Here is a 25,031-nt window from a genome sequence, read left to right on the forward strand (position 1 = left end):
ATCAATAAAAATAGTTTAAAGCTTAGTGCAAATAGAAATATACTGCCAGTATTTAATTCCTCCTAACATGCAATCAAAAGGTCTGACACTGTAAGTAGTCCAGGTACAAAACTCCCATTGAACTCAATGGACATTCTACTATGGAGTACTTGCGAGACTAGACAAAAAAAGACATTACAGACACTGACAGCACATTAGACAATCAACCCCAACACACTTTTCCCCCATAAACGTGAAGCCAAAATGTGATCTCAGTGCTTCATGTAGCATTTTACTTCAGCTGGGAGTCATTATGATTTCTATTAAACCTGTTCTACACACCTCAAACCTTCACTTTGTTGGTTCCATCTGAAATAAGCCATTAAGTTTATAGTCATAGAAATGCCACCCACCTGCCTCAATAGGTGGGGAAACTCGATAGGACTGGTTGTGAAAGGGGATAGTCCCAGCAGACAGTGAGGAACTAATTAGGAGACATTTCTTGAGAGGGATACCGGATAGATTCTTGGCCAGTTTCAGAGGGAGGGGTGCTCATTTGTCAGATTTCCGCAGCTCTATTCAAAACTGGCTCCCCAAGAGGAGTGCTAGGTTTTATTCCCCAGATCTAGGGATATAATCTGGAATGGGGGCCATGTGGAGCCTCTCAGCTCTGTTCTGGCAGCACCGCACTACTGATTTGGAACTAGGAATGGAAATCTGGCCTGACAGATGCTGCAGGTCTAACCAATCGCTCATTGGGGTGGGGATGAGGGCGGGGGGGGGGGGTGGGCAGGAAGAAACTTTTTCCTCCCATAGGCCCAGGGAGTTTTTTGCCTTCAAGCCACAGTGTTTTAAGAAGGAATGTGCTTAGTATCTATCTGAGGCATGCCCATGTAAGGTTATTATTTTTAAGAAACAGGAATGGCCCTAGCAAAAATATTTGCCTTTCCAGTAAAAATATACATTAAAGGTGTTCTTTACTGTTTGCATGTCCCAATCCACATTTTGAACTCCACATCGGGGACAGGGGAGGGGGAAGGGGGAGGAGAGTTGGAAGGGAGCCACGCCACTGGCATACAATTTGCCATTAGCAGATACACACTGCTAGCTGGAGCTTCTCATAACTTTTGCATTGGTTCATAGAGCTGAAATCCCTTCCATTACAGTATTAATGAACATTAATACGGATCCAGAAACTTACCAGGCTTAGGGGCAGCTTCAATCTGGTATTTGTTTGCTGAAGGCTCCACAGTGGGCTCTTCCTTGGAGGGTGCATCAGCTCCTCTGAGTATGGACCCAGAATGTGCTGCTCCTGCCACAAAAACTGCTCTGGAACCAGTTTCAGCAACAGAGTAACTTCACTGTCCCCACTCGGTGCCTGCTGCTGGCTGTCATAAGCCCCCATGCTAGATTCTTGGGCCAGCAGGGCACCATCCCAACTGACCAGGTCATCCTTGGCTCCGTGCTGGGTGCAGTGCCCAGCACTGGTCAAACTCCTCATAAAACAGGCATGATTTTTTGCAAGTTGCCAGTGGTGCAGTTCTGGTTCCTGGTTCTCCAGTACTCACTCTTGAGTGGCTTAATCTGCTGCCTGCACTGGTCACGAGCACAGTAAATTTGCAAAGCTGACAGCTTGTTCACTATTTGCTAGCATGCGTGGTCATTCCTGATACTCTTACTAAAGTCCACATTTTTGCTGGCCTTGCACCAGAGCTTTTCCAAAATCAGGCTGTACTCCCATTAATCGTCTTCAGTTTCCATTGCAAACACAGAAGGTTCTCTGATGGTGTGTTTGCAGCTCAGTGGTCAGAAGACAACAGATGAGTTAATATTGACTTACTAAGCTGCTGCAGTATACCAAGGGTGGTTGCTTTCATTTTCAATACAGTAGGTTCAAGATTCTTAGGATAAAGAGGACAAAGGAAGTTGACAGATGGGATTGTGGGATACTTTTTGGAGGACTTCCAGGACCTGAATCAAGTGGGTTGCACCTATATTGCAAAGCAATGGGGCTTGAACCTTGGGAGAATGCCTGACCTGGGCTCAGACCCTGCAGCCACACATGGTCCTGGGACCCTGTGTTAGCGTGCCTTGGGTTAGCGTGATTTGTATGTGGACAGAAGTGGGGTTAGGCTTGAGCCTGAATCAGAGCTCAGGTTTACATTGCAGTGTAGACATACCCTGAGATCAGACTTTGTGGCCCTCGCAGGCCAAGGTTTCTACCCTTCTGTACCCTTTGTCCCTCTTTTGGGGAGGAGGGTGCTAGGACTTAGAGTTAGGTGAGTTCTGGGGGGTAGGCTGAGCAGAGTCTACTCAGAATTACAGGTTACAGGGGAGGAGCCCTCTTACACTCACACTGGAACCTATTATTAAATGCCTGGTATAGCAAAGTATGGACAATGGGTGGGGAGCAGGCCTCTCCCTGTGTTAAAGTTTAATAAAATTGTGGCCTGCCGCTTAAATACATCCATGTGTCTGTCCTCATTTCGCCGCTGTGTCTGTATCAAGTGCTCTATGCCTTCTGTATTTTCAAGAAAAGTATCACATTTGACCACAACAGCTTCTAAGGCAAAGGGAATAAATCATTCTTTCCTTAGCTCATCCTAAGCCTGCTGACCACTCCAACTACACCCAACCAAACAAATTAATAAATCCATAGACCTCAGGGGTGATTTCACAAATATCAGTTACTTGTGTAACTACCATTGACAGTAATAGGAATAATTGAAAGTCAATGGGAGCTAAGTGCCTAACCATAATTTGTGCCTTTGAAAATCCCCATTTATCCTTTGCTTTATAAATACCTAGAGGCAAAGCCCAGCATGTAATATGTGGCTGTGATGTTAGAAAGGAGAATGGAGGTCTGAATGCTTCTCACAAGCAGTAGAATCCCTAGCTAGGACTCAGGAGAGTGTCAGGAGACTAAGAGGAAGCCAGCTTCCATATCAGGTAACATAGCATCAGTGGCAGCTAGGGCACATATCTTGGTTCTCAGCCAGCTACCCCGTACACTGAAATCTGCAGCATGTTTGCTGGTTGTGTGTGTGCACGTGCTTAGTCGGGCGTGTAGTTGTTCTTTTTCAAAAGTGAGCAGTAAGGTAACCCCTGCAGCATATCCTGCCCCATAAGTCTCTCTTCCCTCAATCCATTCAGGCCTCTTTGGGCAAGGGGGCTCTTGTAACAAATATGTATAATCCTGCTCCACACGTTCACCCTTGCATAGGTCCTTCATAGAAAACTAGGATTTCACCATTCATCTCTTACATAATTGTCCCTGGCTCTAATTTTTGCATGCACAGAATTGCCCAGTGCAGCCCAATACAAACAAACAATATTTCTCTTGGAATGATAAACTGTTCTCAATATGCTCAGCCTTTAGAGCCAATATTCATATTTGAACGTGAACACTGGCTCTGACCCAAAATCAGGCATGAATACAAATAGCAGTTTTTGTGTCCTGCCCCATTTAATATTGTTTTTCACTTTTTCTAAGATAATCATTTTTCTTTCCATGTTATCTATATTACACAGATAAGACCAATCTCTGGAAAAGGAAATTTTGTTTTGCTGTAAATGTGTTTTCTGCAAACTTTCTGCATTAGTTCATAAACCTGTTCTAGAAATATCCTGTCATCGGGTTCAAGTCAAAGAAAGAATGGACTGGTAGTAATAGCTTATATACATTTCTGGCAAGTCAAGGGATATAAACTTGTTTTTGTTTTACCAGGAAGGTGTTCCATGATTATTATTTAATTATTAGTATTTAAACTGTTAAAGATAACTTCACACTCAAAAGAGGTGAACTCCTTATATATCCTCCTAATACAGCTTTTCTCAATTTATCACCACATATCCAGAGAAAGGATAAGCTGACTAAAAGAATAAATTTACAGAAGCTATATTTACACGCATGTGAACAAAATGTCAAGTCTCTCTCTACTCCAGATTGGGGCGTTGGAATTAAGAAGCTGTGCTCTGATGGGGATGTTTAACAGAGCATCAACCATGGTAAAAGTCATAACTATATTAACCATATTGCCATGAAAAACAAAATGTTAGGAAAAAATATGAATTCAAACTTTCTTCCAGTTTTTCACTTTTTGCACATGGGCAGAGACTGAGAATATGGATGAAGAAGCAGGAGTCAGAAGGGAAAGAATGGGGATTTAATTGGAGCCAGCAGCCCTGCTCTTGGGCTCTATCAGTAGATCAGACCGCTGAGTGTATGTCTACACTACAGTTAGACACCCATAGCTAACCCATGCCTGCTGACTTGGGATCACAGAGCTTGGGCTAAGGGGCTGTTTAATTGTGGTGTAGACATTCTGGCTCCAGCTGCAGCCCAAGTTGGATCCTAGAGTCCAAGCCTGAACATCTACACCACAGGTGAACAGCCCTTTAGCCTGAGTCAGCTGGCATGGGCCAGCTGTGGGTTTTTAATTGCAGTGTAGACAAACCCTGAGAGCAACAAGAAGAAAAGGCGGAAGAACCACAAAGGCCTTAGAGAAGAGGATTTGACTCTCCCATAGAAGACAGGCTGGTTCTTCGTTCTCCTAAATTCTCGTGATTTTTCCTGTCCAACTCCTCTTAATGGACAATTATGCAGACCAGATCCCTTGTTTCATCTACCCGCGGGGCAGGGGCAGGGAAGGGGAGAGCAATAAGAAACCTCAAGAACCTAGAAGCAAAGGAACCCAACCTTTTCAACCCCACCCACTCCAACAGCTTAGTACTGCATATAGTACTGTTTTCTCTGGGAAATCCCAATCTTTTAACTTCTACATTTCCCCCGTTTCTGAATAGTTTAGTTGCCATCTGTAAGAGGGTCCCAGTCTGTCCTAGAGCAACACCTGTAGAGAAACCCAAGAACCTTTGTAGTGAGAATCACTGTACACACAGTGTAAAATAGATGGATTAGGAAATGGATTAGGAAATTTTCTGCCAAATTTCTATCTCTGCAACATAAAAGGGGAGTATTTCCCACGTGTGCCAATGTCATGTTTTTCACTATATACAAGAAAAGTTACATGTGATTGCTATGTAGAAGCTTCATCAATATTGGATTTTTACTGAGCCTGCAAAGCGTCTGTAAAAGAATTATTTAGTACAAAACAAAACAACTAGTAACAAGAAAAGTATCTCTTTTTTATTTGCAGCTACTATTTAATTATTTGCTATCTTAGTGATGACATTTATCTACATTAAACGTTCTTCAAAGAGATCCCCCACATTAAGTGTATGGAAGGCACATAATTCAGGAACTACTGTAATTATGTAAACAGCAATGCTATCTATCTGTTCTGGTGTAGATCCACAATGTATTTTTTATATGTGAGCAATATCAAGACATATGCTTATAGTCTCCATTTGAGTAACCGCATTGCTACCACAGTTCAGAATCACTCCTACTCATTGTAGCTGCAGTGCAGGACAGCCTATGTAATATGAGTCTATTTCTATGAATTCTAATGATATGAATATTTTTCCTCTGAGGGTGGAAAATTCTATATCTATTTTTCCACAGTATAATGTTACTGTTCAAACCTGCAGCATTCTGGGGCCACAAGGATTTTTTTAATTCAACCTTTTCAGATTTCAATTAAACTACCATGGTTCCCATCAAACAATTTAGCTTACACAAAAAAATGCCTACATGGCATAATGGTAAAAACAATCCACAGCTAATTTTGTCCCCCACAGGGATTTGAGGGTATAGGGGACATGCTGCATGCAGATCTCCTCCCTCCAGGTTCCATGGAGGCTGCAGGGATTCTCAGAGCATTCTTCCCCCCTTCGGAGGGTTTTTTCTGATAACAAATGATCTGGGCCATTATTAAAGCCCATGGACCTAATTGTGCTGCTCTTAGTCCTTACTCAGGTAAAATATCCATTGCTTTCACTAGGAATGTTGCTTTAGTAAGAGAAGAATAAATTCTGCAGTATTAATAAATTATTAATAATTAGTATTTGGCAAATGTACATCTGTTTTATTTTATTTTATGTTGTTGTTTTAATTGGAAGTGCTCCACAATCATTAATAATTCATACTCAAAACATCAAGTGACCAAAGAGATTGAAGTGTTCTCCGACTGGTTTTTGAACATTATAATTCTTGATCTCTGATTTGTGTCCATTTATTCTTTTACGTAGAGACTGTCCAGTTTGGCCAATGTACATGGCAGAGGGGCATTGCTGGCACATGATGGCATATATCACACTGGTAGATGTGCAGGTGAACGAGCCTCTGATAGCGTGGCTGATGTGATTAGGCCCTATGATGGTGTCCCCTGAATAGATATGTGGACACAGTTGGCAACAGGCTTTGTTGCAAGGATAGATCTCTTTTGTCACTCAATAACAGACCTAAAAGTGGCAATTCTTCAACAAAAAGTCTTCAAAAACAGACTCCAATGAGAGACTGCTGAATTGGAATTAATTTGCAAACTGGATACAATTAATTTAGGCTTGAATAAAGACTGGGAGTGGATGTGCCATTACACAAAGTAAAACTATTTCCCCATGTTTATTCCTCGCCTGCTACTGTTCCTCACACGTTCTTGTCAACTGCTGGAAATGGCCCACCTTGATTATCACTACTAAAGCCCCCCCCCACCCCGCCCCTCAGCTCTCCTGCTGGTAATAGCTCACCTTACCTGATCCCTCTTGTTACAGTGTGTATGGTAACACCCATTGTTCATGTCCTCTGTGCATATAAAATTTCCCCACCGTATTTTCCACTACATGCATCCGATGAAGTCAGCTGTAGCTCACGAAAGCTCATGCTCAAATAAATTTGTTAGTCTCTAAGGTGCCACAAGTACTCCTTTTCTTTTTGCGGATACAAACTAACACAGCTGCTACTCTGAAACCTGAGAGAAGAACAGATCTCTTGATCTTGTAACAGGAAATACTGTTAATCTTTGGTCTTTAGTGGCCCATTTCAACTACAGTAATCTTTCAAACATGTTAAAAGAGAAGAACCTTAAAGGTGTTGCATCAGCTGTACTATTCTTTAAAGATCTAACCTTCTTGAATTAACAGACTCAAGGCTGATGCACTTCTATCCCATACATAGAAACCTGTATAGTTCTTTTAATAGAGGAAATATAATTTCTCAATTTTACTTTCAGTTTACTTCAACAGGATAATATACTCAAACTGAATCCTTCAAATATACTAAACGCATGTTTGGTCCTTTACATGAATATTCTTAGCAATATCTCTAGCAAAGTATGCTTTTCCAAATTATTTAATGCTGTCAGTCTATACAGTTTATTAGCTACTCTTTAGTTTCAATCTCTTACAAACAGTAAAAAGAGAATAATGGAATAGTTTCCCTTTGAATTACTGTTTTAGCCTGAATTTTTAGGAGTGAATGAGCCTATACATTGAGTTTATGCTAGATATGGGTTACACACAATGCCTTGTGATGGGAATTAATTGAAAAAGTCATACCTGTGGGCACAAAGTCTCTATGTGATTAGCTGCCATTTGGACAATTTTAATTCCATCTTCATTAGTTGATAGTGAACAAGCAAGATTAGCCACCTTAAAGAAAAAAGTATTTTAAGTATGCATTCATTTTCATAAAAATAAATTGCACAGAAATAAATATTGTGTTGCTAAACTGAAAGAAATCCATGCAAGAAGCCTTACTTTGATAAGTTAATTTGGCAAAGAACATTCTGGAACAATGACACTGTGACTATGGGAGAAAAGGGGTGGGGGGAAAAAGTAAGTAGAAACAAGAAGAAATCTTATGAACCTTTCCTGATTAGAGTCTGATGCACACTGGCAACGGAGTACTGGATTTTTCTCTAGAATGAGTGCCTGTGAGAACATTTGTCCCCAGTGCCATTGGGAAGCTTGAAATTGCATGAGGTTTTAGTTTTATTATTTCTTAGACGCTTCTGTTTATGTTGCCGTCCCATTTTTTCCTGCTTGCAGATTCCTAAACATTAAACAACATTACTCTTGATCTGGCATGGTGTGAATAGATGGAGTAGTCTGTTTGACAGACACAGTGGACTAAGTTCTGTCTACACACAGTTTTTGTATTAATATAACTACTTCAGTGTGGGGAAGCACTAATTTTTACCAGAATAGTTACACCAGTAATTCCTAGTGCAGACATGGTTATATCAGTATAAAGGTGCCTTATACCAGTATAGTTTGTTTATTTTACTATTTGGCATAGGGCAAATGCAGCCCCCTCTTCCATGGGTGGTTCTCCAGAGGTTTGACTGCCCAAGAGGTGTGGTTGGATGTGAGAGAAGAAGGGGCACACCCCTCCTGCTGTGCATGGCAGCACACAAAAGTGGTAAGTGGAGGCTAGGCATGGGGACAGATGGAGCTGCGGGATCTGCAACAGCATGGATCCTCCCATCCCCAGCCTCTAGACGTCACAAAAGCTCCCCACATCAGCTCTTTCACCCATTAGGCTGCAGTTATCTCCACAAAATGGCTTTGTTTCATATGCATCTGTCCAACGTCCACCCTGGCTACTGGGGCCAGGGCCTGGGCTATGAAATGTGGCCTATGCAATGCTTTAAATACCCGTAATAAATATGACCCTTTAGTATAGAGCAGGGGTGGCCAACCTGTGGCTCCGGAGCCACATGTGGCTCTTCAGAGGTTACTATGCGGCTCCTTGTCTAGGCACCGACTCCAGGGCTGGAGCTACAGGCTCCAACTTTCCAAGGTGCCGGGGGGGTGCTCACTGCTCAGCCCCTGGCTCTGCCCCCACTCCACCCCTTCCCGCCCCCTCCCCTGAGCCTCCTGCTTGCCATGAAATAGCTGAGTGCAAGGTGCAGGGAGGGAGCAGGAGGTGCTGATCAGTGGGGCTGCCAGTGGGTGGGGGGCGCTGGGAGCAGGGGGGAGTGGATTGGGGCTGCTGACGTATTACTGTGGCTCTTTGGCAATGTACATTGGTACATTCTGGCTCCTTCTCAGGCTCAGGTTGGCCACCCCGATATATAGTAATATTTAACATTTACACAGTGCTTTACATATTGCAAATGATGTAAAAATATTAATTTCATCTTCATTTACCAACTTCCTGGGATATTATTTCTATAGAAGATGAGTAAATTAATCATGTTCTATTGCCACCGGCTACTCTGAAACCTGAGAGAAGAACAGATCCCTTGATCTTGTAACAGGAAATACTGTTAATCTATTAGGCTATTATTATCCTAATTTTACAATTAGAAAAAATTAAACAAAAGTTAATTAATTTGTCCAAGGTCACATAAACAGCCTTGTCAGTCTAAGCATTCAAAAATCATCAGTAAGGCTTCCAGAATAATGAGATTGGTTTAAAAATCATGATTTTTTAAACATAATAATTGTTGGGTTCTTTTCATTTGCCTTTGGGTTTCTGAGTTTTTAAGGATCATGTTTTCAAGCTTCCTTCCACAATGAGATCTAGAAACTTAATATTTTACAAAATGAAAGCTGAGACATTAAGAAAAACACCCAAAATCACAAGACCTGCAAATCACAGGAGTTGGCGACAACGCTAAGAGTTAATGTCGTAACTGGAGTTGCAATTCCTGCATTCCAGTCTCATCCTCAGTGTACTATACAGGGCTTCCATTTAGCTAAAATATTGTGTACATAATACACAATTGCTAAAAAGGTTCTATGAAAACATCATGGATAGTTCTTTAAACACATCTGCTCAATGTGCAGCTAGAGTCAAAAAAGCTAACAGAATGTTAGGAACCATTAGGAAAGAGATAGATAATAAAACAGAAAATATCATAATGCCACTATATAAATCCACAGTATGCCCATACCTTGAATACTGCAAGCAGTTATGGTTGCCCAAACTCAAAAAAGATATATTTCAACTGGAAAAAGTACAGAGACGGGCAACAGAAATGTTTAACATATGAAACAGCTTCCATATGAGGAGAGATTAAAAAAACTGGAACTGTTCATCTCAGAAAAAGAGATGACTAATGGGGGATATGATAGCAGTCTACAAAATAATGAATCATGAGAAGACAGTGCATAAGGAAGTGTTATTTACCCCTTGACATAACAAAAAAGCCAGGGGTCACCCAATTAAATTAATAGGCAGCAGATTTAAAACAAACAACAGGAAGTACTTCTTCACATGTTGCATAACCTGTGGAACTTGTTGTCAGTGGAAATTGTAAAGGCCAATAGTATAACTGGGTTTTTCCACTGAATGCATCCAGTGAAGTGAGCTGTAGCTCACGAAAGCTTATGCTCAAATAAATTTGTTAGTCTCTAAGCTTCCACAAGTACTCCTTTTCTTTTTGGGTTAAAAAAAGAACTAGATAAGTTCATGGAGGATAGGTCCATCCATGGCTATTAGCCAAGATGGTCAGGGAAGCAACATTATACACTGAGTGTCCGTAAACCTCTGATTGCCAGAAACTGGGACTGGACAATGGGGGATGGATTGCCCTGTTTTGTTCATTCCATCTGAAGCATTTGGCCCAAGCCACTGCCAGAAAACAAGGTACTGGGCCTGATGAACCATTGGTCTGACTCACTGTCACCATTCTTATGTTCTTAGGTATAGGTAGCATCATAAAAATTAGTAGATACTTCATTAATTCTAAAAAAGGGCTCACTTCAAAAAGTTATTTTCCCTTGTTGGTTTGAAGTCAGGATTCCTTTGCAGTCATGTTTGACAACTAATAAGTGTAATTATATACTGTTTTTAAAAATAATTGACTTTTTGTTTGCCACGCACATTGAACTGCCTATGTGGGTAATGTAACCACTTTTCAAGTACATTACATTCACTTGCTCTGCATTAATATACCATCACATGTAAAGAAACATTCAAAAAGGTTAAGTGCAAAAATTTTAGATCTTTTCGTAAAGCAATAAAAAAATACAATAAAAAACCAATGAGATTTTCCTTCAAATTAAAATAAATCATCTTAGCATCATTTCCACTCTGCTACATGGTCCTACGTGTTTCCAGTTTCATTTCATAGTCTACAGGAAAGTTAAGAAAACTATGTTCAATATAGGATCCATCATGATCACATGTCTGGTGGGGAAATCTTCACAGCTTTTAAAGCTGCAAGCCTCAATTCCCTGATACAGCCAAGGACTGCACAATGCGAGTCTGGATGGCAGATGGGAGGTGCAAAAGTATCTTCAAGTAAGTTTTTGCCCCGTTCCCCAATTTGTGGGGGGTCACTGATGTCCAGGCATAAATTTGATCAGCCTGAAAGCTGACTCAATCTGTGCCAGTGGGCAGCAGCTACTATGGACCATAACAGCAGCTAAGAATCATTCAAGCACATGTCACCATGGCCATACTCATCTCACTATGCAAAAGGCCAGAAAGGAATGTCTGGCTTTCCTGTAGATGTCTCTGTGCTTCCTCTGGGCCCAAGGATGCTGATAAACATTCTTATAATTTGGTTTGAGAATGACCTCGAGAGCCAGAAAGATTCTCATTTATCTGGAATTCAGGTACCAACACATTTTAACATCATATTTGACACAGAATATTTTATGGTCATGTGCTTCCTCTGTTGGCTCTTCAGTCACAACAAACATTTCCCTTGAATTGGGCAAATTCATGACATCTTCCATAACGATGATAAAGCATAAATAAGGAAATAAACCACAAGGAACTATATAGGCTTGTGTTCCACTAGGAACAGAAAAATATGACTGTTTCGCATGTGGAAAAGGATAAAATTCACAGGACAAGAACATATTTTGTAAGAGTTTAAGAGGGTTTCACAGCCAAAGGTATTTAAAAACAATCAAGTACTAGAGAAAATAGTTGTGTTCCTTCAGAGATCAACTATTTTATTGCTTTACAACTTTTCTGCTGGGTAATTGTGATTCCTGTCAATGGAGCCATACCAAAGGTGAATTTTGCATTTCATCATTCATTTTGACTAACACTAAGAAATCTATTACATTTCTTTTTAGCAAAATGGGTAGAAATATCTATGACTCATGCTAGGATAGCACAACTTCAGTCTGTACAAACAAGTAAAACTGTCACACTACAGCTTGCCAGTTTCTATTGAATGTGACTAGATTAACAGCAGCACTCCACCCTACGAGACAAGGAGTCAAGGATCTGGTGAATCTTCATCATTGTATACTAGCCTTAAACATTGACACACTGGCCCCCAGAGAGTCCATCCCTCCCTGCCCTTTGTCCACAGAGATCTCCTTGTTCTTTTGTGACACCCCATGCCACATGAAGAGACAGACTCCTAAGCCAATGGTAGAAAACAAAGGCTGGTAGAAAACAGGCAGATGGAAGTACCAAGAATTTATCCAAGCCTATGGTGAGGCTGTAATACAGGTCAGGAAAACCTTCTAATCAGCCTCTGTTGATGCTGTTAAATTTTGCTCCAAGAAGCTAAGCAGGGGGTGAACTATTTCATCCATCCTGAATGCCTATAGCTCACAGAAGAACTATGCACCAAGCATTGTGAAGAACTATCATCTTCCTTTCCATACACAAGCATGAAGGTTTCTCAAACAGCATGGATCCGCTCCTACTATACCCGCCAATAAATGCCTGCTTTCCCTGAGTTCGGTAACTTCTTCAAGAGAAGAAGAGAGAGAATTAATCATACATGACAGATATTAGTCATATCACTTCATGCTCTGCTGGAGGCATTCAGATACTAAGGTGATGTGGGTAGTATAAACACACAAACAGAATAGAATAGTGCAGTATTACCCATAGGTATAACCCGCTCCTTAAATCTGATTGATTTTTAGAAAACAAAGGAACTAAAAAACAATATTCTTCAATGTTCAGTCTCTGTGAACAAAATGATGCATTAATACATATTTGTTTTATATTTGCTACCTGAAATGAAGCTCCTTATGTGCACTTGAATCTGCTGTTTCATATGCACCACTGATTTAAAACCAAACTTCTATATTTCCTGCTTTTTTGTCACTTTATAATTCAATGAGCCACCAATTTCTCCATGCTAGAAATGGTTCAAAAAGGAGCAGAAAGAGCTATCTGTTTAAAATATATGCCAGTCAATGTGAAGCAATCTTACAGTGTGAGTGTGAAAAAGTCACACACACACACACAAACAACAAAATGAGCCTGTGACTGAGCATGCATGTCTACAATGGATAAGCAGGAAAAGAAACATGACACGGTTCTGTGATGTTCATCTGCCACATTAGTTTGCAGATGACTGAACTTTAAAGTCAATGCTACTTCCTTCACCAGTGTGGTCACCAAGCTCAGCAAGGCTTGGTGGGTAGCTGGCAGTTTTCAAGTTTTACGTTCACTTAAATTGCTGATTTGAGAGCTCTTGAACTGTTCCCAGTTCAGCTTTTTTAAACACCAAGCTCTGAGACTGCAATCCCATCACCCCCCACCCTTGACTCACCCTCTAACTAATACGTAATTAAACTACAAGTGTAAAACACATATTTTCAAATTGTTCTCTTTGCAATAGCTAATCTATAAAAAACAAACTAAAACAAAAACAGAGTGGACATGGTGGATATGATTTTAATCAGAATAATGCCGTTCTTGCTGTTTTATGTGCTATCAACTATATAAAATGTAATAAAGAAATCAATAGTTTAAGCAGAACAATGAAACGTACTGAATAAACAATTAAAAGAAAAGGAGTACTTGTGGCACCTTAGAGACTAACAAATTTATTTGAGCATAAGCTTTCGTGAGCTACAGCTCACTTCATCGGATGCATTCGATGAAGTGAGCTGTAGCTCACAAAAGCTTATGCTCAAATAAATTCGTTAGTCTCTAAAGTGCCACAAGTACTCCTTTTCTTTTTGCGGATACAGACTAACACGGCTGCTACTCTGAAACCTGAATAAACAACAGTAAACAATAATAAAATGTTTGTATTGTTTTGTACAAAGTGGATTGCTCTTAAGAACAAAAATCACTATATATTATACTATGACTGACTGAAAGATGGAAAAAAATCACAATCAAAATCATAAATATATCGTAATCCTAATATCTGTGACTACAGATTCATTAACTATATCATGAAAAAAGGGGGAAACAGTGTTTCCCCTTGTCTTTTGATTTAACGCTTTATACTTATTCACCCCAAAGTAATTCAGACTCGCCATACAGAGCGGGAATGGTATGTAATCACACATTGCCCCTATCCAGCCCATATAAGACTCTGGATAAAATTCTGGCTCCAGTGAAGTCAATGAGAGTTTTGCCATTGAATTCAATGGAAAGTCAGGCTTTTACCTTGTCAGGTACAGAAGCTCCAGAAGGCTGCTTATATTGACTTCACACTGGACTAGCATATCATAAGAAAGTCCACCTCATGCTCAAGGGCAGGGAAAAATCAAACTTAGTCATTGCACAGCAGGCAGAAACAGTACTGCTTGAAACAATGGACAGCTTATGTAAATATGCTCCAAGTCCCTTAAGGAGCCCCCATTGTAAGGTGGGTTTTTTTGGCTCTCTGCCACTAAACCTGTGCTGGGAGCATGAATTATGACAATCCTAATGATGCAGTAACTCTCTTTGTGTATGTCTACACTATGAGTTAGGGATGTGATTCCTAGCTCAAGTAGACATTCTCATACTAGCTCTCATCTGAGCTATTATTATATTAAAAGGGAGTTTTGCAAATTACTTCAATAACACCAGGATTTAGCCCCACATAATTCCTTTCCCTCCTTACAGTTAAGATTCTGCAGATAATTGAAGGAGGTTATCAAGTCCTCAGTTGTCTCTCAGACAAACTATACTTGCCACTTTTAAACTTTCCACATACAGTAAGAGAATCTGATAATTCTGATAATTTTTTGTTTATTTGAAACCAAGAACAAGGCAAAAGAAGCAAAGTATTTTCCATAAAAATTAACTCAATGTTTAATTAATTTGCTTTGATACTTTTGTGTTTGCTTTCCACGAACATTCAAGGGATCAAGTGTTGTTCGAACAATTGAAATGAAACAAGAAGTCATTTTGACTTTGACTTATTGAAACTGACAAGTTCCCATAAAGCATTTTAATTTTGACAGAATGGTATTTTCCAGCAGAAAACTGTTAAAACATTTTCAACCAGCTGTAGCCCCAAATACACTTACCTTCCAACTTGATATCATTGTTGCTTATCATAACCCTTTGTTTATGGTCCTCTGGCCAATTTTCAGTCCACATTTCATTATTCCTATCCAAGGAGACTTTAATTAAGTTTCCAAGTATGGTTTGATGAGATAGCATCAAGTGTTTTAGTAAAATCCATATATACTGCATCTACTGTACTCCCTTCATCCATTAATTTTGTAATTCTATCAAAAAAGCAAACAGGTTTGTCTGGAAAGATTTATTGTTAATAAATCCATTCTGCTTATATCTCATGGTTCCATTATCCTCTAGATATTTAGTTATTTTTTCTGTAAATATTTCTTCCATTTGTTTAGAGAAACAAATTAGACTTACAGGATGTTGACTGTCACCGTCACTTTTATTTCCCTCCCCCCCACACACCTCAAGCACTACTGTTTGCTTTTTTCTATCATTCCTGTACTTCCCAATTCTCCATGATTTTTCACCACCAATCATCAGTGGTACTGCAAATCAGATAACTAACTAATTCCTTTCATGCTTTCATGTCCTATGCTGCATGTCATCCAAATAGGCAGATCTGAATATGGTCAAATGTTCCAAATATTCCACATGCCCACTATCATCAAAGAGAAGTTGAAACCACACAGAAATCTTTGAAATTTATTATATTTTGAAATAAATGTGCTTCTGGTCTGTGCCATTTTGCAGTAGAACAATTCTTCACTACTCCTCATACCCATACTTCATACATAAAAGAAGGTCATCTCTCAGCAAAGATCAAGGGCTAGATCTTCATCTGATGTAAATCAGCATAGCTCCATTGACATCAATGGAGCTATGCTACTAGTGTGTACCACGGTGTCAATGGAGTATACACGAGATGGGAATCTGGCCCTTAATTTCAGAAAGTTGCAGTGAGCTCTCATATTGTTAACATGCTCCAGCCTCTACCTTTCCTCTGAGAACACATAAATGCTTAAAATTCATGCTGCCATTTTGTCTGTATTGTGGAAATACAAGACCTCTCTCCACAGGGCAGGGAAGCTACAGAGAGAGACAATATTCTATTTGATTCATCTGCTTATGGTGTGCCTGTTTACCATGTGCCTAAAACTGCTGGGAACCATGCCAACATCCGGTATGCGTCTGCCATTTTTGTCCCCACTTCACCAAACACCTGCACTAAACCCTTGGAGACCCCTAAGCATAGCATTCATCTAGAAGGGCTTGTGTGACTTCAAAGAGATGGAAAGGTGTCATTTCCCCCTTTCTGCTAATGTTGAGCCCTCTATACCATTTTTACTTCTTTTTGTCCATCACTGAACTATGCAGCAAAGAAGAGTTGTCAAGGTTCCTCCCCCACTCTGAACTTTAGGGTACAGATGTGGGGACCTGCATGAAAAACCTCCTAAGCTTATCTTTACCAGCTTAGCTCAAAACTTCCCCCAGGGTACAAAATATTCCACCCGTTGTCCTTGGACTGGCCGCTACCACCACCAAACTAATACTGGTTACTGGGGAAGAGCTGTTTGGACGCGTCCTTCCCCCCAAAATACTTCCCAAAACCTTGCACCCCACTTCCTGGACAAGGTTTGGTAAAAAGCCTCACCAGTTTGCCTAGGTGACTACAGACCCAGACCCTTGGATCTTAAGAACAATGAACAATCCTCCCAACACTTGCACCCCCCCTTTCCTGGGAAATGTTGGATAAAAAGCCTCACCAATTTGCATAGGTGACCACAGACCCAAACCCTTGGATCTGAGAACAATGAAAAAGCATTCAGTTTCTTACAAGAAGACTTTTAATAAAAATAGAAGTAAATAGAAATGAAGAAATCCCCCCTGTAAAATCAGGATGGTAGATATCTTACAGGGTAATTAGATTCAAAAACATAGAGAACCCCTCTAGGCAAAACCTTAAGTTACAAAAAAGATACACAGACAGAAATAGTTATTCTATTCAGCACAATTCTTTTCTCAGCCATTTAAAGAAATCATAATCTAACACATACCTAGCTAGATTACTTACTGAAAGTTCTAAGACTCCATTCCTGGGCTATCCCCGACAAAGACAGACTATAGACAGACACACAGACCCTTTGTTTCTCTCCCTCCTCCCAGCTTTTGAAAGTATCTTGTCTCCTCATTGGTCATTTTGGTCAGGTGCCAGCGAGGTTACCTTTAGCTTCTTAACCCTTTACAGGTGAGAGGAGCTTTCCCCTGGCCAGGAGGGATTTCAAAGGGGTTTACCCTTCCCTTTATATTTATGACAGGAGTGTCTGGCTTGCAGAGAATGTCAAGTTTGAAATTTAAATATGCTCTCAAATAAAAGATCACATCAGTCAGCAGCAAACTTATTTACTGTGTTTTCTTCAAAAACAGAATGATTTAAGATCGAGCTGCCATAACATAATTTCCAAGATAAACTATTAAGGTGAACTATTTATTCTGTGCCAAAGCCACACAGAATAACTCTGCTGACTAACTCGAACAGAGATCATCATGACTTTTTTTTAAATAAAAACTCTAGACAACTTGTTATCAATTGTATTAAAATTTGCCTGATGTAAATTCACTAAACTGTTATTTTTACCCTTATAATGAAAACAAAAACAATACACTGTATTTCTAGGTGGGAGAAAGGAGGTAAGAAAATGTGATGTGCTCTAGCAGATGTAAAGGTGTCTGGCAAAACAGCAATATTCTGCATTATTGCTCCAGAGATGAAAATGTTTTAAGATATAAGCTAGGGATATTATTACTTCTAAGGAGCAGGTTTTTCACTCCTTGTAGTTATTCAATAAACAGAGAAAACCTACAGCAGACCAGATGATATATCAATTTTGACTGGAGCCACAAAAATCAACAATGCTGGTCTCAGAGAATAAGTTTAATATTAGTAAGATTATGTTTCCCTACTCAGAGGCAGGAGCCATTTGAGGCTATAAAGTGAATTTACAAAGTATGTACATTTTGGTAATAAGTAGATAAACATATCTGATAAAAGTTAAAAAAAAAACATGTATTTTAAATTTTACTTTGAGACCAACACTCACATTCTATTTGTTAGATATTGTTGGCACAAACTCCTAATATAGCCCAGTATGATTGCTATAGGAAAGTAGCATTTTCCTGCACATAAATATTAGGCTCCCACCTTTCGGAAACGTCACTGTGTTTTTTTCACAAGAAAATCAATCAGAAAATTACACTGCACATCGATTGACAGAAGCCGGGTGTGTCATCAAATGCAGCTGTATTTGAAACCCTGCCAGAAAGTTTGGTATTTGGCAAACCTCCCTCTTTTCAATTTGTTACAATGCACTTAACCTATCACTGTTGCTCAGTGTACTATAACTACAGTATAAGCTACTTACTATTGTGTACCACAGACATTCAAGCATGGTGTTTAAAAGAAATATTTTCAAATTCTATTAATTTGACTTCCGGTCAGTCATTTCTTAAAATGTATATGATAAACAAACCTACCTGAATTTTTAAAACCTAATATCATGAAGTCTGTCCTGTATATACATCCTGAAAACACAATATGCTGGATATACTGTCACTAACATCATATTTTGTTAATTTAACAAACCACTAACTCGATGACTGTGGCTTGGGAGGGAGCAAGACAGCTCCTCTCAGGGTCAGGGCATTACTGTTCTATGTGCTGTACAAAGAGTAAAAGATGGCCCATGACTTGAAGAGCTCACAATTCCTCAGGCTCTGTTTTCTGTGATGGCCAACAGAGACTGACTTCAAAGCCCAAATACATCTGTACAGTGAAATACCATTGTTTAATATGGCTGGCATTGCAGCACCAAATCATTTGGGTTGAAAGGGAACTGTAGTCAATTATCTTGGCCACACATTCTCAAACTGTGGGCTCTGGCTCACGGGGGTCAGATGGCTGCAGGAGAGTCAGTAAGTGGCAGACTTTCTGGTGAGTTTCCTGCATCAACTGTGCATGAGGACAGCTTGGGCTGCTCAAATAGGGGAGGGTAAATACAGCAGCAAAGTATTACTTTGTTTCTTGCAATGCCACAGGTATGAGGGATGGTTTGTGATTAATGCACAAGACTCGGACTCAGGAGATCTGGATTGCTGGTGCTGACATGGACTTTGTGTAACCTTAGACAAATCATTTATTAGCTCTAGTGGATCTGTTCCCTATCTGTAAAATGGAGATATTAATACCCTTTCTCCCATCGTTCATCTGCTTTTTTGATTTTGATCATAAATTATTTGTAGCAGAGACTCTCTCTTATTACATGTATGTACAGTACCTGATATAATAGGGCTCTGATTTCATTTGGGACCTCCATGTGCTTCTGTAATACAAAAGCCTTTAAGAGTACTGTAAGAGTACACTGCAACTGGGGAGTGAGGTTTCAGCACATGTAACCCTACACCACGTAGCTTTGATCGAGCTAACTAGATAAAAATAGCAGTGAAGCTATGGCAGCACAAGTGGCAGCTTGGTCTAGCTGCTCAAGTATAAGCACAGCTGGGACTTTCAGTATGTACAAAGCACCTAACTCATGCTGCCAACCTTTGCTGCTGCAGTTTCACGGCTAGTTCAGCCACTCCCTCTGACTGTCGGTTGAGGAACTCCCATTGCATTCACTGTAGATTTACAGGCCACACATCACATCTGTGCTAGACCCAGGATTCAAATCTAGTTCTCCTGTGTCTACACCTGATAAAGACGACTATGCTCCCAAACCTAGTAACTGGATTTCTGCATTTAGTTCTCTAATGACAATTCTAGACTACAATCAGTACAAACCCAATAGTGAGTGATAAGCTTGTTACCACTTATCTATCATCTCCCAAAGCTTGTGCAACAGATTACATGCTATATGGAATCTGTGAAGCCTGCACAGTGTGACATCCAGATGGATGCATCTGCCTTACTATTCTTCCCGCTGCCTGTCAAAATTTATTTGCAGAAAACTGATACAGCTGATGCTCACACTGATGTAGAATTAATGCTCTGACAACTGATTTGTATATTTGTTGGTTATGAATTGAACTATATTTCTTACACATCTTCCCAAGTCAACAAATTAAAGTGACAGTAAACTGAAAGATTCTCATGACTGGCCTGGACAGTTTTGATGGAAGAATTAAGAGACTAATTTATTTTTTTTAATATTTGTAATTACTGTATTTTTCATACACCTAGAAGATAGGCACATTTTTCAAATCTGCATAAATGAAGGCAGTGGGCCACATGCTGGGTATCCCTGTGAGGTTAGTCAATATTATCCTTGTGTTATTGATGGGCAAACAGAGAGAGGCAAAGCAAGTTGACTGAAGGGTACTGTGAATTAGGCATTGGCCTATTACTTGGGCCAAGATTTTCAGATTTGGTTGTCTAAAGTTAGGCACCAACATATGTGACCTGATTTTTAGCAATACTCTGCACCCAAAAACAAATACAGAACTCAAAACAGCCTGACTATATTCTACACAAACAAGCCAAAACAATTCATGAAGGAAGAGATTAATCATGAGAAACTGTAGTCCAAAAGGAATTTTGTCCAGAAGAGTTACGAACAGCTGAAAAAGGGACAAAAGGGGCTTATAATTTGCTTTTCAATCTTAACTGCAGTGATCATCACAGCTATGGCTATAAATCATATACACAAAACATGCTGTGTAGAGTGTATGGTTTTATCTACTGTAAATGCGGGTTTTCATTCCCAGGGCTCCAAATTGGTACACTACATGCAGTAATTTGAAAAACAATAAAGTTAGTCTCTGCATAGTCTTTGATTCTGTTTTTTTGTACAGCTTATCGATGATGCATGTGTCTTCTATAATATGTTCATCATGTTCTTTTTGCTTCTATTCTTAAACAACTTTTATATACATAAGGATTTTTGTAAAGACAATATGTGATGATACATTTTATTCATATATTAAAAGGTCAGGGGAACCAGGAAAGTTACTAATAAATAATAATTCTCCATTTTTTTTTCTTTTTCTTTTTCTCTCTCTCTTTTTTTTTTAAAAGGAAAAGGCTGCATTGATGTATACAAAACTGCTATTCATCAATGCGTTATGTGTATTTATGAATACTATGTGCATTTTTACAGGGCTTAATAAAATTTATGTAGACAGGAATATTTGGTTTATAGTGGAAAACTATATTCCCTTGGATTGAAAAAACTGACCTCCAGTGGGCAATGAAATAATATTACAATGTTGCTTGTTTTTCAACTCATTTTCACAGTAAAACTCAACTTCATCCAAGATTTTATATATATATAAAGTACTGAGCCATTTTTAAGCCATTGCCAAAGCTCACACAGTTATTTCTGTATATAGCTGGTAAAATACTTTAGGATCTGTAAGCCTGAAAGTTATAATATCATTGCAATTTGTATTATAATTTGTTATTTTCATAAGCCTGAGGTTAGAAAAAAATTATTCAAAAGATATTGAACACAGATATTTACCCTCTCTCTCTAAAACTTTGGTTTCTGCCATCTGTTGGGATTCCCTCCGAGACCTTTTCCAGTTGGCTTATCAAATGCACCTCATCCAGTTCTGGGGGAACACTTTATCCAGGTCTCTGGAATCCAAGAAATCAATTCAACTCCGGACTCTGAGGTTTCTTTATTGGCATGCAGTCAAACTACACTTGAGCTGATCAGGCTCAAGCATAGGTGGACATAGGGCATATCACCAACCTACATAATCATTAATCAGCTTACACAAATTTTACACTTTATATTATTGGTTAATACATCGTATCACACACTTGATGATTGTCAACTGATTTTTGTAACCAATCCCCATCTAGATCATGAGCTGTTCAAGCACTGCACTACATGCTAGGTCAAAGCTGCAAGCTATCACACATTGCTTGCTAACCAACCAGCTCTTTTCTGCTAATTACATTTTTTACATATTTACAAGGTGACAAGACTACTGTAAATTCATTCTTTGTTTCACGTCCTTGCTCAGAATAAGCCAACACCATCATTTCTGCAATTGACTCTTCCAGGGTGTTTTTAAGGCTGAAAAATTATTTTAACTCTTGAGAAGTATTGGATATCTCCCCATCCTTGCAAGATCCTCACCCTGTCCCTTTGCTTCCCCTTTATATTTTCCTGATGGAGAAGATCAAGTTCTCTCTCTTTTTGCAGGATGATATTAGTTATTCCGTATGCTATTAACATCATGTTCATTATTAATATGATTAATGCTGCCTTACCTTGTGGAGGTTTACTTTTGTCCCTGTTCAGCTGTATCCATCTTGTTAACATGGTTAAACTCCTGAGGGTGTTATGTAACCTTGAAATGTTAACTGTAATTTTATTTGTCAAGGATGCTGAAGAGTTGAATCAGGCACTTAATTAATAAAGATTACTTGAATACCAGGGGTCAGATTCTGATCTTTGCTACATCAGTATAAATCTAGACTGACTCCACTTATGTCAGCTTCTGCAGCTTCTTTTGACTTTATTTTGAGCTGTGGGTGCTCAGCACCTCTGAAAATGAGACCAAAGTTGTCTCCTCAAATTGGACAATCAAACCTGGTGGAAACTGTTGAAAACATGGGCATGAATCTACAATAAAAATGAAGTCGGAATGCAAAATACACCATAAGAATGTTGAAACCCTCAAAAACCTAATAGTCATAGGGTTGGAGAAAACAGACCTTCCATCTATAAGACAGTGGAATGCAGAGATAATGGCCATGTAAGTCCTCAGGGAAAAGCCAGAATGAGCTCTCTTTTTTAGGTGAAGCAGGTAATCCAGAATACACTGAATGGGAGACTGAAGGGGAGGTATTTGTCTGGTGTGACCACCTAGAGAACTTCTATTTCATGGGTCAAGTACGCCTGGCTGAGGGCTTGTTGCTATTTCAAAAGAATGGTTTGCACTCCACTAGAACAGATAGACTACTGAGGTGTTAACCACAGAGAATCCAAGCTGTTGGGGCGGGCTGAAAGTATTGGGATGCAGAGTCCGGCCATGGTCCTGTGAAATTATGTCCAGGATCTGAGGAAGAGTTATAGGATCTTGAATGAAAAGATTCAACAGGTCTGAGAACCAATTCTGATGAGACCAGTATGGTGCTATCACAATTAGAAGACCTTGATCTTTTTTAAGTTTGCTCAACACTGCTGGCACCAAAGCAATTGCAGGGTGGTGGAGGGAGGGGAGGAGCATAAAGAAGTTTCTCGTTATAGGTTCATAGAAAGGTGTCTGACACAGACCCTGGACCCCTTGAACAGAAATGACGACACTTTCTGTTCTGTCGGGTGATGAACAGCTTCACTTCTGGTATTCCCCAGATCTGAAAAATAGAAGTTTCTATGTTTCTGAGGGAGCATCGCAATCTGTGCTGAATGATCTGTTGAGATGACCTGCTACACATTTCTGAGAACCAGGAATGTGAGATCCTTTAAACATAATCTCATTCCTCATGCAAACAGACCAGACATTTGTTTCTTTTTGGCAAAAAAGGGTCAACCAGGCATTTCCCTGTTTGTTTAGACAGAACATTGCAGCAGTATTCTCATCACTTGCACAGAACAACCTTGAGTCTGGAGAAGAAACACATGACAGCACATGTGGCTAGTTTGGAGCTCTCTGACATTGAGGGGCGGGAGGGCTCCTAATCTGACCAGAGACTCTGAGTTTGAAAGTCCCCTAAATGAGCTCTCCACCCAAGACAAGAAGCATCTATGACTTGGGTCACAGAGGGAAGAGTAGGAGGAAATGGAACTGAATTGCATATATTGGCAGTATCCCTCCACCAGTCCAGGGAAAACAAAACACTTGCAAGTACATGAGTCATCATATCCATCACATGACAACAGGGTTGATGGACAGAGTTCATCCACCTCTGATTGACTCTGAGATGAAGTCTGGCATACTGAGTCACATACGTACAAACTGTCATGTGACCTAGAAGTTTCAGTCAATTCCTCACTGTTGTAAGAGGATAAGTCTTGAAATCTTTGCACAGGTCAAATACCACTTTAAAGCTGACCTGAGATAAATATGCCCTCACCAAAGTTGAGTCAAGAACTGCTCCTATAAATTCGATCTTCTTTACATGGGGAAGAACTGACTTGTCCTTGTTGATCAAGAGGCCCATTGAATGAATAAAGGGACTGCATCTTCTCAGTGGATTCCTCTGCTTGCTCTCTGGACTGATATCGAACCAATCAATCACTCAGATTTGGATACACTTGGATCCCTGCCTTCCTGATATGTGCCAGCACCACTACCATCCACTTCATGAAAACTCAGGTAGCTAATGACAGGCCAAAAGGGAGGACCATAAACTGAGAATGGACATCTGCTGTGACAAACCTGCACCCTTTCAGATGAGGGCAGCCAACCAACCATTGGAATGTAGGGAAGGAATAATAGTTGTGTATGGTTACTCTCACATCTATCTTTTTTATGCCTGTATTGATGTTTCTCAATTGGTACAAGGCCTCCCTTGGACTTTGTAATGAGAAAAGAGCAGGAATAGAATTCCTTTCCCTAATGTTAAGTAGGTAGCTCCTTTAGAGCCCTGAACTGTAACAAAGACTGAACTTGTTGAATCAGTACAGTCTCGGGTGAGTGGTCTCAGAAAAGGGATAGGGAAGAGGAGGAGTGGAAAAGGAGGATCGAATTGAAATGCAGTGTATATCCCAGTTCCACCATTATTAGAACATACCAGACTGTTGTAATGTGGGTCCATACCCTTCAGAAGTCGGACAACCAGATGTCAAAAAGAGGGCAAATTGAAGAGAGTGGTTTACTGGCCTCAGCTAAGGAGTCAAATAGACTGTTTTGATGTTGAAGAATGCTTGGAGGTGGCAGAAGGTGGAGGAGGAGGAGGAGATCTCTTCTTCTGAGACCAATGGTGTCTCCTGGACTGGTCCTGCTGTTATTATATAAAAGGATACCTCAGCTGAACCTGAGGGTAAAACTGCTCTCTTAGGACCTGGGGTATAAA

The 25,031-nt window shown here is 39.8% G+C and overlaps 1 protein-coding gene across 1 annotated transcript in view; it reads right to left on the reverse strand.

Moving 5' to 3' along the window:
- CTNNA3 (catenin alpha 3) overlaps positions 1 to 25,031 on the reverse strand; it is a 909,177-nt gene that overhangs the window by 315,152 nt on the left and 568,994 nt on the right. The window contains exon 10 of the mRNA XM_077821324.1: positions 7,435 to 7,527. Coding sequence (XP_077677450.1) covers positions 7,435 to 7,527 — 93 coding nt within the window. The remainder of the gene's footprint in view (positions 1 to 7,434; positions 7,528 to 25,031) is intronic.

Source organism: Eretmochelys imbricata, chromosome 7 (assembly GCF_965152235.1).
Source record: "Eretmochelys imbricata isolate rEreImb1 chromosome 7, rEreImb1.hap1, whole genome shotgun sequence".
NCBI lineage: Eukaryota > Metazoa > Chordata > Testudines > Cheloniidae > Eretmochelys > Eretmochelys imbricata.